At 42.1% G+C, this 15,833-nt stretch overlaps 1 protein-coding gene across 4 annotated transcripts in view; it reads right to left on the reverse strand.

Moving 5' to 3' along the window:
• tenm4 (teneurin transmembrane protein 4) overlaps positions 1–15,833 on the reverse strand; it is a 133,059-nt gene that overhangs the window by 45,779 nt on the left and 71,447 nt on the right. For all 4 annotated transcript variants that reach the window (XM_079354480.1, XM_079354479.1, XM_079354478.1 and 1 more), the window contains 6 exons: positions 14,580–14,790; positions 10,376–10,477; positions 9,524–9,718; positions 7,834–8,034; positions 4,285–4,470; positions 1,832–1,858 (listed from right to left, as the gene is read on the reverse strand). In XM_079354480.1, the coding sequence (XP_079210606.1) occupies positions 1,832–1,858; positions 4,285–4,470; positions 7,834–8,034; positions 9,524–9,718; positions 10,376–10,477; positions 14,580–14,790 (922 nt within the window). The remainder of the gene's footprint in view (positions 1–1,831; positions 1,859–4,284; positions 4,471–7,833; positions 8,035–9,523; positions 9,719–10,375; positions 10,478–14,579; positions 14,791–15,833) is intronic.

The following is a 15,833-nucleotide window of genomic DNA, read 5'->3' on the forward strand; positions in this document are numbered from 1 at the left end:
AGGGAGAGTGCTTTTCTTGTCATTCGGAGAAGGAGCATGCAAAATAAAATATTAGGAAGTGGATAAGGCTGAGCTTAACGGCATATTAAAGAGAAGACTTTGCTTTCACTAACTGTTCCTTGACTTGTGACTCCTAAGGGAGCTGAAAGCCAAAACGACAGGTGAAACATTTCTCCCGTTCTTTCTGCAGAGGTCCACACAAGGGCAAGGATCAGAGGATCGTCTCACCTATTTTTTTTTGTTCAGCTGTTTGTCAGTTATCTACTACCCAATGTGATTGTTATCACCTCGCTGAGGCAGAAGGTTATATGAGATATCAAACACACAGGTCTGTCACATTTTGTTTTGTTTGCAAGCTGCACTGATATAGAGAGAATGTTAAGCTGACCCATTTTATCAACTAAAAAGACTGGGGCAGCTGCCTCCATGCTCTTACATCACACAGGCAGAATAAGAGTGAGGGTAGAAGAGAGCAAAGAGAGAGAGAGAGAGCGAGCGACTGGTGCAGGGAAGCTGAGACAAGATCACTTAAGAGAAGAAGCAGAGATGAGAATCCAAAGAGAGAAAGCTGTTTAGGAAGATAGAAGGTCAATGCAACACCAAGAATGGCTGTGTGTTGTACATCACATTGTAAAGCACAATCACAGTGCCAACTTAGATCACTGGACCAGCAACACTGAGACATATATGTATTAAGTAACGATATGAACCAAATGGCAGAACTGATTGTAAAGAAAATCTAGAAAGTCATTGAACAATATTAACAAAACTATCTGAAAAACTCTTCACTATGTTAAAAACCAGTCGTGAAATATGATTAGTGAAAGTAACGTAATGCTTAAAAAGGAAAGTAGATGTGGATTAGGAGTAGACACAATGGTTTTCAATAGTACATAAAGAAGACCAACCATCATGCAGACTATTTAATAATGAGGATAACATGTAAAACAAGCATTCATCATTGGAAGAAAACGGAACAATCCCATCTCCATGTCCTTCTGGTTTCCCTGAAGAAGGGGAGTCACTGTTGAAGACTAATGCCTCCTAGACACATTTGGGCATTACCCATCCTTTTATTGAGCGAATGGACAAAACAACTCCGGTTAGACCAGTGGAGACGGATGATTAGTAAGCTCCGAATGTTTATTACAAGGATAAATAAAGATCCGCTCTCTGTTGGCACCAGTTCATTGTAATTGGCAGGCCTTTCAGACTGGAGCCCCTGCTGAGCCCTGCCCAAGCCTGCCTGACACAGCTCCAAACGTGAGGCTGCAAGTGTTCGAAGGACTCCTCTGGCAGCCGCTCTCATGCCAGGTGGTCCATTACCAAGGACACAGGGAGAGGGAGAGAGGGTACTGGAGGCAGAGAGGCAGGGTTGCTGCAGAGCCTCCACCCCCTGCTTGCCCTGCACCAACCAGACCATGAACTCTTTTAATTAGAGAGGATGCGGCCTCAGCACCTATCAGGCTCTACTCACAGCTGCACACTCATCCATAATGCATGGCGCGAGTTATAAAGCCCCTCTCCGAACATCCCTCCACTAAAAAAACCAAGGCTGCACACATACCGAATATTCAAGACATCAAGAAAGCAGCACAACTTGACTCACCAGGTGTGAAAGTGCTAAGTGGAGATTACTGTGTGACAATATGGCAAAAAGTTGATGGGAGGCGGGGATCTCTTGAATGACTTGTTCAGGGGCAGCAAGATGTGCAGGGTGTTTGCATATGTCAATGTAGGGGGAGAGCATGGTGTGTGTGCATGATTTGTTAATGCTGTCTTGGGTTACAATGAGAGGAGGGCAAAATAGAAGGAAGGAGGAATGTCATACCTTTCACTACCTTATCCAGATAGTGAGCTTGGGAGATAAAAGACAGGACATATAAGGGAGGTCTGAACAGTGCCACTTCCATGACAAGACAGCAAGGCAAGGTGTTAGTTTACTTTACAAAAGACTAAAAGCAAAAAAGGAAAAGAAAAATGCAGTCATGAAGCAAAATCATGCATTACAAGCAACACAACAAACACAATCCAACACACAGGGAGAGGAATGGAGACAGACAAAGAGAGGGGAGGGGGGGGGGGTGTAGAACACATAAAAAGAGAATGACAGAGAGAGAAAGAAATCAAACAAGTGTTAGAGAGAGGGTAAAAAAAGTGATATGTTCACAAAGAACATTTCAATCTCTCCCCATTTATCAACTGCTGGGATCGGCAGCGTATCTCCGGGGAGTATTTCAAAAGCAACATGATTGATGCACATATTACCACCCTTAAATCTCTCAAGCAATTTCCTACAGGAGGTCAGGATGTTCAACAAAAGGCATTTTTGATCCTTAAACCCCTCAACAGTCGGCAAGGTCATGAAGCGTTGGAAACGGTGAGGCCAAACTGGAACTCCTGTGCTCCACAGTGTCGGGTTTGAGGCCGACGCGGAGCTCTCAATAATGAAAATTGATTTAAATTGAGATCTTTGGCTCCTTAATGGATGACACTGAGGAATATTCTTGTCGAGGGAGTGGGGATCTCAATATGGCACTTATAAAAGGCCCATCAATAATGTAAGGCCGGCGTATAAAACATTCACAGACTCAGTCAAGCCCTGTACTCAGGCAGCCCCGCTCCAAGATATGCAAGAAAATACTGCAAGAAAAACGATCCTCATCTACTTGAATGCAGAATAAATGTTCACCTATAAGAAATGAATTCTCAACTTTTGCCCCATCTCTATATTGAGTCAATTGTGTGGGATTTGTCACTGAAAAGCTGTGGCAGTGGAGGGAAAGAGATGGCCTTTGTGTTTCCACTTCCTCCCTGATTCAGTGGCTGGATCATAGAATCATAATGAGTCAGCGACCGTGTTAGCTGGCAGCTGTCAACAAAGCACCGCTGGATCCATTACTTGTGCTCTCCTGTACATACAACTCAAAGGAGTGTATAAAGACTGTATAATGTTTGTCAGGATATCCAGGCATCCTGTGTTCAGTTATTATTTCAGGAGCTCCTTACCACAAGATCAAAACGTAAACACGGGTCTGAAGACTTTCTTTTCAAATATATTTAAATATTTTTGTAAAACAAATACACAAGAAAATTAATGATTTCTCAACATATTTACTAAATGTAACCATTTAGTAAATATATGTTTGTTCTTTAATTGGAAAAAAAAGGAATAAAACAGAGAAGAAGAAAGGACAGGAGGAGACGGGAAAGAGAATAAATGCAACACAGAAATGGAGAGGGAAAGTGGAGATCTTGCAAAACAGGCAGCACATAGCGCGTCTTCCAGCGGTCTTCTCGAGTGGTCTTCTCGAGTGTCCAAAGGAGGTTTGACGGTCCTCACATTAAATATCATGAAGCTTACTACATTAGAACATATGCCTTAATGAGCGCCACTTGAAACACTCAAACCTCGGAAGTTCCATAAAATCTACCCTAAAATGTTCCACGTCATTTCTTTGGCCGTACAAATAGCAAACAGATAATATATAAGAATGTTTTCTTACTTAAGATGACTCCTTTCATATTTGTTTATCATAATGACTTATAACTGTGGTGACTTTGTCATCTCTTTATGAAATTCAAAAAACAGTTATATCCAAAATGTATATTCTATAGAAAATGTCGTGTACACTTTCATATTAAGTCAATGGACTGAATTCAACTAAACATACGGATCCAACATTAACAGCCCATAGAAGAGCTTATGTTTTCTTCACATCAAACACATGGGCACTTAAGAGCACTGCTTTGTCTGTTCACTTATGGAAAACTCAAAGCATTCCTTTACATTTTAGAAACTCAAAGCTTTCAAGACAACTCTTGACACTTAGTCAAGGTCTCGCGAGCTTAACGTAACTGCAAGCATTTTAATGAAGAACAATTGTTAGTATAAACAAGCAGCTTTGAGAGGTGGCTGACCTGCTCACAATGACTCACATGTCAGCATTTGAAATAAATAGTAAATGGAAAGGGAGCAAAGAAAGAGATGGGGGAAGAGGATGCGTCAAATGAAAGGACACCTTAGCACATTCCCACATTAAAATGCATGAAGGCAAGGCTCAGATCCTTGAGTAAACCTGTTCATGCTTTACCGAGTTGCACAAATTCAATTAAGCATGCTTTTCCCTCTCTTCTCCAACTGGACCCGTCCCCTCACACCCAGCGCTTCAGACACACACACAAGCAGACACACAGCCGACGCTTTTGCTGGCCCTCCAAACACACACACACACGCACACGTAAAGAGTTCCCCACCCTGAACGAGACCCCTCTCTGTCCTACCAATAGTGCAGTGTTCTCCGTTCCAACCAGGACTGCATTCACATTTGCCGTCCTTGCAAGTTCCATGTTCGTTGCAGCGAGGGTGACACGCCCTCTGGTCACACCCAGTGCCCATCCAGCCGTCGTCGCAGCGGCAGGTGCCTGACACACAAATGCCATGGCCACCACAGTCCGCTGCACAAATCTCTGTGGGAGACAGGGACATAGAAAGAGACAAAAAGGGGGGGGGGGGCAGACAGAATTTAAGGAAGGGGGGTGGAAGTGGGATGGAAAGGAAAGACGAAGCAGTGACGGGACAAGGGTGAAGAAAAGACAAATCCAGGAGTTATTGTCAAGGAAAGGCGGCCACGCTTCACTACCTTGTCTGAAGCCAGCAGAAAAGAAATTCCTGCACCTCATAAGGGGCAATCCTTTTTGACAATACAAATCTAATAAGTCCATTACAAAGAAAAGACATGGATTGTGGCGGCCTTAGCAGATTTATTCTTTTCCTTGCCTCTTCTTCTCTTTGTAACATCACTTCTTTCTTCAACAAAGAGGAAAAAAAATTGAGTTTGGATTTCTTTAAAGTGTTAACATTATTATAACTGCCTTTTTTTATTAAACAGTAAATGTTGAGGTATTTAATTTGTTGCTCATGCTGTTTTTTTTTCTCCTCCATACACTTTGGTAAGGCTTGATTGATTCAAGGCACAGGATGTCAACATGCTGCTTTTTCTACCCAAGTGAAGTGCAGCGGAGGAACAAGTGCATTCATGGAAAGAGGGGGACCGAAAGACGTAGCCACAGTAAACCACTGCTGGCACTTTTGTGTGGCAGCTGAAAGACCTCCCTGACAGGCTGTGATAGAGCTCCAGATATTACCCAGGTCTCATGAACTCCACGAACAAGATGAAAGCTCATGGAAATCAAACACTGGCAGATGTATTTATTATGAATCTCATTGAAATGTGAGCCTCTTTGTTAACTATTTGGTTTAAAAAAAAAAAAAAAAAAGGTTTCGCAGTATGGGCAACAGCGAACAATAGCCATGTATTCTTTGCTTTATTAGCCAAGCTAATTCAAATCTGACCACAGGGGATCAAACTGGAGGTAAAATCTTTTAATATGTCAATTACAGCCTTTTCAGTGCCTATTTTATCAGAGCTACATAATTTAGTGGCATTTTCCTGCCACGACACCTAACATGACATTAACAGCTTACAAAGCCGGGGAAAAAACACTCACTTTTCCCTGCTAATTACAGCATGGCTGCAACTTTATCAGACTATACAGATAATTATTTGACTTGCGACTTTAGATCTGGTTGTAGAGTTTGCATTTATCTCACTCTGCTGTGACTGTTTCTACACATATACGGGCAAACATAAAATATTCAAACGTGATGTAGCTACACAGGTTTTCCCCATCAATCCTTTGTGTAGATCTAGGCCTTCTTCCTCCCAAAAGAGGACATTAACAGCATTAAAGAGGAGGTGCTAATGATCATAATGAACATCTTGAGTAACACGTTCACTGAAAAGCCAAATTGCAAAAAAAAAAACAAAAAAAAAACTGACCACACATTTCCTAGAATTATTCACACATATTGGTGAGAGAAAGCAGACCAAAGCTGACTGACACAACTGCTCACTTAGAACACAGGAGAAAGCTTTCACGTGATAAAGATGCAATTACAGCCTGCAGGCAAACCCTCATTATCTATGGCCAGAGGAGCCCACTGTGAGAAATTCCCCCATCCCCCTGATGGCCGTTACCATTTGCACTAAAGGGCCGTGTAAACAAACTTTCCTCTGGGTGGGAGAAAAAATAGCATAAAAACACACATATTATAGGACATAAAACCTCAGGCCTTGTTGTAACACTATTACTACCAACTGTGTCCACCCAGGTCACACTGTTCCAAACCCAAAGGAGGAAATGAATGTGTTCATTAAAAGTATTGGGGATGGGAAGATTATTGAAAGCGTTCCGTCTTTTCATTCAACAAGTCTACAAGGTTAAATTATAAGCTGCTAGCTGTGCTACCCTACTATCAAGATTAGTGTTGTATTGGAGGACAGAAAGCTCGACAATGGGCAGGATAAAGGCGGATAAAGAGCCAACTCATCATCATTTACAGAGTTCGTTCACTGGAAAGCAAACTCAGACTAACTGCCCATTTCCCTCTAAATCCCTGGGATTACCTAATGGGTCATTGGGTTTGCTTGGTCAGAGAGAGATTGGCCACTCCACTCCCTCATTTCAGAAATATTTTGTGAGTATTCTAATCTAAAGCAGCACGGTCTAAATTAAAGCAGATGAAGGTTGTGAATGCCTTAAAAGCAGACCAGTTGTACTGACCATCAATACATATCTGACATCAGAGGCCTGTTCAAATAGATGTCTCTGTGGTTTCATTTGCAACAGAGTAGCCATGAAACATGAACATAACCTCATGATGATATGATCTGTACATTTTGAAATTCTTCAATTGGATGTGTTTTTCCCCCCGGGAATATTCTTTGCGTCTGCCAATACTTTAAGTCAGTGAAGTAATATGTTCACATTTAACAGCTCTATAACAATCTATCACTAAACAAACGTTTTTTTAAGTAAACACACATTTGTTAAGTTTAAGGAGGCAGGCTGCTGCCAGATCTGAGCGCAAATTGTACAGGATTTATTCAACCTCAAACACTAAAGAAGGTATATTTTGCCTTTCTGCCTACCAAGAGAGAACATTCCCTGAGGACAAAATGAACACAATGGGAAGAATTGTACATAGCAGAGAAAACTATCATCAGCTGTGAGCCCGGTGTCAATGTGAAGAAAGCCAGAAGTGAAGAAAGAGCAGTCACTTGCATTTGCCCATGGCTCTGACAATATCCCTGCTATGCCTTTCTCTCTCTTTACTGTGGCTGCTAGTTAACCATGTGGAGATTGAGAAGGAAACCATTTGTAAAGGAAATAGATTTCCAGCTAAATCAACCGGAGTCTGATTGCTAGCTGTGGACCTCCAGCTGACAATTGATTTCAATAATTGAATTTTTGTTAGACAATAAGAACTATTGACTTGGAGGATGATCCATGAAATATAAATAGAATCAAGCACTTGAATCAAACTTTCACTGTACATGGCTGTATTATTTAATTTGTCATTTTACTATGAAGATTGTTGGCTCTCAGTCATCAGGGTCGATGTAATTCGAAGCTTGATCGAGGGGAAATGGGGCTTGGTTGAAGAGTTGTTAGAGGAGACCTTTCACCTCTCCTCTGAAAAGCTTCTTCAGTTAATGATACACTCTTCGAATTCTAGCCATTACAAAGTTGCAACCACCAGTAGCCATTTTTATAAAGCTGCTACATTTAGAAGCACGTTATATGAGGACAAAATTGCTTAACAAATTAGAATCAAAATAAATGCAGCTTCAGTTTAATTGATAAGCTGTATAACTTGTTGTCTGTGAATGCTCTGACTTTTTGTGCTTGGTAATCAGAGCAAAATCAGCACTGGTCTGTGAAAGGGAATTCTGCCAATGTTTCCTCTCATATGAGAAAGGCACTCACCTGTAGAGCAGTCATGGCCCGTCCAGTTGGGATCACAGCTGCAGGTTCCTGTGTCTGCCAGAAAGGCTCCATGTCCGGAGCACTGGTCCATGCAGGAGGCCCTCGGGCTCTCACATCCTGGCCCGCCCCATCCCACAAAGCAGTGACACTCTCCCTGTACACATACCCCTCGTCCTGAGCATGTCGGGTCCAGGCAGTCCACTGAAAGGATTTCAAAGTGAAGCAGTCAGACGCACCATTCACCTGCTGTTTGCCCCTTTCAGAGGCAACCTGGTGTCTCTCTTGGTCCTGATTAAATGGACAAACAAAGTGGGCCACACATGCTAACATACAGAGGCAACTAGCTTAACACATATAAAGAATGTAAAGAGAACACGCAGGAACAATGTGAGATTTACAAACAAGCAAATTAGAAGTCTGTTATCATACTGGAGCTTAAGGCACCAACCTACAGATACTGCCCACACTCCTGCTGGCACCTTCCTATTGTCTCATTATGGAAAAGCGTCCTGGAAAAGAACGTCTTACTGTAATATGAGCATGTTTCTCTAAAATGAAAGCTACAATGATAAGTAGTTCATAGCCAGGAAAACTGACACCCACATTGACAGAATATAAAGGAGAAAATGGGTTAAAGTAAGGAACAGCCTCGGGCAATAGTTAAAACTTCCAAAGGAAGAGCATGCTCAACTGCAGATCACAGAGTCCTCATACCTGCTTTCTTCAGCTGCATCTTTTTTTATACGAGCAAATTGCATCAGTTTCATAGGAATGAAAATATCAAACTAAATCCTTTTTCAATGGAATCTCTTTTTGGCATATTGTTAATGTAGACCAGACACGATTTGTTGGAGCAAATAATTGTAATAATAGCATTCTTTCTACCAAACAATATGTGCAAGGCACACACAGATGGTAAATGGGCGCCAAGGCAGCGTAAAGACTAGCCACGGAGAGCAGCGGGCCACGCCATGGCAGCTCCCCTTTACCATGACATAAATGGCTATAAAGGCCGTTATAGTAAGACAAACAGGATCTTTCGCCTCTTAGCAGATGGTTTGGGCACAAGGCACAAAGATCAGAAGCTGACTGACAAGAAACTCTCTCCTGGCAATTAATCATTGTGCCTGAAGGTCGCACGGAAGAAAGGTACAAATGTTAAAGGGCCCTCGTGCACATTCTCCTCCACTCCTTATGGCGAGCACTCCAACCAAAATAGAATGGGCGCCTATGGATGTCACAAACCCCCATTTATCAAACTTTCAGGGGCCATTTTTCATCTTGAAACGAGAGCCTTCAAGAACTGACAAACACAATGGCTCCTTCAATCTTATCTGGTCAAGCCTTATCCAGCATCATGAATGTGGAGTTCCTAATGGATTAACATCAGACTGGGCGTCTGAATGTCAGACAATAAATGGACTGTTTTGATTAAGGTAATGCCTAATATCATTGATTCATGCAGGAAGAGTCGCCTAGGATACATATTGTGAAGTGGTATGGTTAATACACTCAGCTTAGACCATGTCCCGTCTTTGCAAGATAGTTAAACAAGCCATATACATTAATAGCTGTTCTCATTTTGAGTATTTCTTGAAATGTCAAGCACTAACAATGTGGTGGTTACACAGCCATATTAAGTAGGATTAGATGTTCAGGATACATAAACATGACTTATATAAACAATCACCTTCTTCACAGTTTTCTCCCTTGTAGCCCGGATTGCAGATACAGGTTCCCACGATACAGGTCCCACGGCTGCTGCACGTGATGTCAATGCACTGGTTGGTGGGAACGTCACACTCGGAGCCCTTCCAGCCGCTGTGGCACATGCAGCGACCTTTAAGGTATTGGCCATTCCCACTGCATAGCACTGGACAGGCGGCTTTGAAAAGAGCAGACAGCATACATCCAGTTGAATGTACCCCTCCAATTGTAGCATCAAAGAATAGTGAGCGTGTTCAAAAAGCCATAATCTGACAAAGAGCTTCTGACCAGAAGAAAAAAAAAAAAGTATGGCATCATGTGCATATGTGACAAAAATACTAAACCAAAACACAAAATCTGGTAATATCCGGTATTCAGTTGTTATTTAAAGTTAGTTATTAAAGGTACACATATAGTGCTGGTGGATTACATTAAGATGTACCATCATTCTAAAACATTGCCTCAAGCTTTTTTTTTGGTGGTGATTTTAATCTAAAAAAAGGAATAAAAGAATTATGCTCTGATTTCATTGAGTGAAAGAATGAGTCAACACCCAGCACATAATCTTAAACGCTCAAGTTTTTTTTTTTTTTTTTTACATTGCTTATAATGTAACACAAGGCGCCATGAGAAGAGCTGGGAGTAAAAATGAATCATCTGCAGATTAACTGCTTAATTTAATAAGTAAGGTCTTAAGGACAATGAAAGAGAAACGTTAGATTCAATTTACTGTTTTCTGGTAATGCAGTGAGGATAATTTGGCCAGCTCCCTAATACACGGTGGATATGAATGATGCTAATCAATAGAGACATTAAGACTGAGGGTGTTACTCACCTCGCCCACAGTCAGGTCCTTTGAATCCTAAAAAGCAGCGGCATGTTCCAGCGACACAGTCACCGTTCCCAAAGCAGTTACTGGGGCAGTCATCAATAGATTCTGCAAGAGAGAAAACCAGGAGCTTTACTCAGAGATGTGATTCGGAAAAACAATTTTGCTCCCACTCATTTTCTCTGGGTTGATTATTATCCCTTTGCTAATGACAGTGATAAGCAGAGGCTTCCATTCTGTCAACAGTTCGACTTCACAAAAAAACACACTGCGAGTGTTTCTAATGTTTCGTCCAAATTGGAGAATCGACTAAAACAGTAAACATGTTCTGATCATCTGGGCTTCCAGCAAGTGTCACAAAGCAAATTCTTGGAAGTTCGGAAAGCACTGGATTTAAAACGAGACGTGCATCATTTAACAAACCTAATTCATCATTTTTATGGCACGCTGCAACCAGACGATTTGAAAGCATCAGCAGCACTGGAACCTGCACTTCCCCACTGCCAAGGGAAATGTTAATGTATCATATTTTCTTCTATGGTCTCATTTTCAGTCTGCTTTATGTGTCTGCAGAAGCAGTGATCAGGCCCAGCAGATTACTTTATGTTACTGTTTTGTCAAGTCATCACAATGCTACAAGCTGAATTACCTGCACTCTAGTATGGATTGTAAAAATATTGATTGTTAATGTTTAAGGAGATTTTGTAGGTAGCATGTTGTTATGAGTCCTTTGATTATAATATACACAGTATATTTAAACTGGACTGGTGTGCAGCTTGTGTTAACATGAATGAACTAAATGAAAAAAAAACCCACAAAGCATTCTAATAACTTTAACATATCTATTGAAGCTAATTATGCTCATATCTAATACTGTCTGATTTGATTACAGACCAGATATTTTCAGTTCCTGCTGATAATATTTACATCACCATGTGTCAAGTAAGCCATTACAATAAATCTAATCTGTAGCCTCTGTAGGAGTATAGATACAATTAAGTCATTGTGCTAATTCTGGCATATTCACATAGACACATATTAGTGATTTATCAATTATCTTGCACTTTCCTAACTCAATAAATGCAATTCATTATATGGAGAGCATTTTTCTGTAATGAAAACAGCTAGCAAAACACACTTCCAATTATGCCATCTGCTGATTCCTCTCCCTAAATCAGACACATTTGCAGAATAATTAATTTTACGACAATGACAGTTGCTTTTATTAGAAATCAGGCTGACCACTGAACTCTGAGGTGTTCAACAGCAGCACAGTCTGAAACACGATGCTCACTGAATTAAGCCTGAAATGGTGCTGAAAAATATTCAATCTTGTTCATTGCCTTCAGGCAGCAGAAGCTCTGAGGCAAAACTTACTGAACAAAGAATCTCTTGTGCTCCACAAAGGGCTAGAAATGTGAGCCATGGATTCAGCTTCCCTTTACTCTGGAGAGTCAATCATCACCGAGGATGCAACGCAAGACAGAGAGAAAAGACGGAGAGAGAGAGTGGGGGAGAAAGAGATAGAGGCAGACCAGAGATACAGTAAAATGAGAGAGAGGGAGAGGCAGTGAGCAGAGAAACGCTGCTGATGTTTTCCATGCCGCAGGCTTCCTTTTGCCATGTTGGGTTTGTGAGGGGATGCAGGGGAGACTGTCCTCTGGGGCGGTGGAGGCAAATCAGCATTTTGGTGGGGATTTGATGGCTTCCAACAGCAACATGGACCGAAAACTAGGAGGCCTGTTTTTATGCTCAAAGCTAGAGAAACCAGCATTGTGTGTGGGTGTGGTATGCAGCCATTAGAAATTCCTCCCAGAAGTACAATTATGAAGGACAGATTTCTGGCATAAAAATTTGCAGCTCATGTATGTCATGATGAAAAAAAGCAAGCAGGAGTGCTAGTTATTGTTCACTAAGCAAAGTGCTGAAAGATATAACTGCACACTAAATATTTTTTTTTTATGGAATAATTCCTTCATCAGAGTGCGAGTAAAGAGACAGACAGGAAACATGGGGAAAGGAGACGAGGACAATATGCACCAAATGTCTTTAAAGTTTATGATGTTGAACCTGCTAATGTTCCGCTTATATGGCATGTGCTGAAGCAATTTAGCTGCCAAGAAACTCCATCTACTGACTTAATAAGCATGGAGGTATTCCACATCATTGTTCTTCTAATTAAGGTTATCTTATCTTTAACTATCATGGCTAATTCTCTGGTGAACAGCAAACTGCAAAGTTAAACATGTATAATAGAGTAATCATGGACTGCAGTGCTTCTATTCTGAAGGCTGTGACGCAGTTTAGCAGACTACGCACTCCCCATGTCTATTGCCTGTGTTTCCTGTGAGAGCAGCCAGGGAAGGCCATGAATATCTCTTAGCCACACACTCGACATAGGCCAACGCATAAATCACAGATTCAAGCAGAGCTTCATTGAAATTCATTACCCTTCATATCAGGGGAGCTAACTATTGTGTGAGTCTCTCCACTTGGTGAGGACGGAGTAGCAAGCAGTGGGCAGGTTTAATCAGCGGCTTGCCACGCTCTCTGAGGATGCTCAGCACCCTTGAATGATGGGCGTTTGTGTACAGAGAGACCTTCTGCTAAACAGCGAGACAGGAGAAAGAGGAAGACATTGGTACTGGGTCTCTGCTCCTCTTTGCTTTGCTCCCCTCTATAGGAAGCTGTGTCGAGGTTGAAGAATGTCTGGCAGCAGACAGCGGGGACAAATGGCTACATGCTCCAGAGGGCTGTGATACAAAACATTCAATAGGACACATTTCACATTGCCATGGAGCCACAGCCAAGTAATGAGGAGCAGCCCAGATTAAAGACAGGGATGCTCCGTCCCCCCAGATGTATCATAGCAGAGCCATGTGCAGAAAGCATACCGCTCACTTAATCATGTGAAGAGCATGAAGTGCCTAAAATAAGACAATTTTTCATCTACCAACGCTGTCAGAGTCGATAAAATCATTAAAATAGTTAGTGTCTTACAAACAATGCTGCTTGTGTCTTTCGGTAAACTTCGTCTGGATTGTGTTCACATATATTTCTATGCCTGGGCTGCTCTATTTGAAGGTCAACTCTATCCCTCCCCGGCTCAATACAATTCAGGCAGTTGGTGAGATTCAATTTCTGCTGAAGGGCACTTAACCAGTGACCCATTTTAGAAAAGGCCCCTATGCCTCCCTCTGAGCTCCTGTGGGCAGATCAGCTCTGATACAAATGAACAGAGGCAGAATTCTAGCTCTGACTAACACAGCCCCACCCCATCTTACGCCCATCTATATCTGCAGCACAGATTACCTTATCCATGTTTTCTCTGATGCAAACCACAGGAGGCCTCCATGCACACCTGGTCAACAATAAGCAAAAGCAAACACGCTGTCCTGACTCCCCCCCTCCTTGTGTCATGTCATATATTGAGTATTGAATTACGCCTGTTGCTGGCACATTGAGGGGGGGGGGGGGGGCGTCTCTTGCCTGTCTTCACTTGGTGTTACATTGGTGTTGAGGACAGCTTCTCATCGATCTGCTGCCTGGCACAGCCCCTTGTCACAGATGGACTCTGGCCCAGGAGCTTTTAATTAAAGAGCATGTGAGAACAGCTCCCAGCTGCCATCCCTGTGAAAGTCGACACCTCGGGCCCTCTCACACCTTGCTTTAAACAGCAGTGCTAATCAAAGGTGCTTTAGGGAGAACAAAGAGAGGCGTACAAAACAAAACCACCTCGACAGAGAAGGATGTATGTCTGAAACGCAGGTGTGTGCCACGCAGAATAAGTCAGAAGACGGAAATACCTTCCCAAAGTTGATGTATGGAAAGTAGATGGAAATTGGAGCAAATCATGATCAAAAATGGCACAAGCAGGAGGGTGTAATCACACTTTGAATTGTATGCAAATGGTTCCCAGAAGCTGGACCCCTGATTCGCTCAGAGCCACTCAGGCTAATGAGGATATTATGATCTCTCAATGGCGTACTCAGGGGCATGGCAGGGTAGCACTGACGTTCTGATTTTTGTCATATTCAACTTCACCTTGATTAACCTGCACTTTCCTTAGCGATTGAAATCTTCCAAAAACTGCCTCTGACTCATGGCCCAGTCTGGGCTGTTTGCTGTCAAGTGCTGCTGGTAGGTATTATAGGGATTATGTGGATTGCTATTACAGGTGTCAGCAGCAGGTCATGCCCAGGGCACTCACCTATGGCTGTGGTGAGGAAGGAGACAGTTTCAGTTTCCTTCCCGTCGTTGTAGATGGCCAGGTGCCAGATGCCCGAGTCCATGTACTGGATAAACCCTGTGTCGTGTGTGGTGATGGGTACCAAGCTCCGCTGCAAAGCCACAGGGCCCTCCAGACCATGAATGTCCTGGGTGAGGAGCCGGCGGCCATCCAGAAGCTCCACAAAGTCAAACTGCAGACAGACACACAGAAAGTGAGAAAGACTGATAGACAGACCGCAGACACGCCATTAGAGTGACACATGAGACTTGAGTGCTTTCAGCTCTCTTTATAGTGGAGCATCATTTGGTCTGCATGAATAACTCATCATTCCAGAGGAGCCTGAGTAAGTCTTGGCACATCGTGGCTGGATGGGCTGTGATAATTTCATAGTCCATCACATATCTTATATGAAAGCCTTGTTTAAAACTATTAAAGTGAAAAAAAAGGGAAGCTGAGGAAAATGTTTTAAAGCCAGTGTTTACCAAATAACATCTGCAACGATTTGCTTCGTATGAAGAGAGACTCAATGAATACCAATGAGACGGTACTTCCTTTTCATCTACATACGGAAGGGAATCTTGACTCATCTACTACTCTACGTATAATCAGACACAGCAGGAAAAGTCCACTCTAGATTATTTCTTTTGAAGTACAAATAGATGAAAGAGACCCATCAACATCACTACATGAAATTTTGAAGGAAAAATAAATCACATTGGACGTTGATACTAACTATATCCATAGCATGAACACTAAACTGAACTGAACTCAAAGTCAGTTCAAAACCTGCAGTCAGGTATGATAAATGACATGCTATATGTGATTCTGTGCTGCACATAGATGGGAGATGGGCGTAGAGAAAAATCTCCCCGTCTCTCGGCCACTAAGCCTTGTATCTTTGTGTGATTCATTGATGATATTGGAGCCGAAAGAAATTTGCTGTAAATCCTTTCGTGCAACAAAGATGGTGATTCATAATACAATAAAGAGATTTATGAATTGGTTTGTATTCATGACATGCTCCTACATGGGGAGATAGATTTATTTTCCCGAACAATTTTCCAATTTCTGTCCTGCAGAAGAGGAATCATGGAATAAGAGCAGAATCTTTATACTTAGCAGACACGATTTGAAACTCTTACACAGATCTTTGCATTTGCAATTCATAATGGTCTCAAAAACTCTTTTTATACAGCAGAAAACAACAGATTAACAGAGTTAAATGGGTTTCAG

This window comes from Symphodus melops, assembly GCF_947650265.1.
Source record: "Symphodus melops genome assembly, chromosome: 10".
In the NCBI taxonomy this organism is placed as follows: domain Eukaryota; kingdom Metazoa; phylum Chordata; class Actinopteri; order Labriformes; family Labridae; genus Symphodus; species Symphodus melops.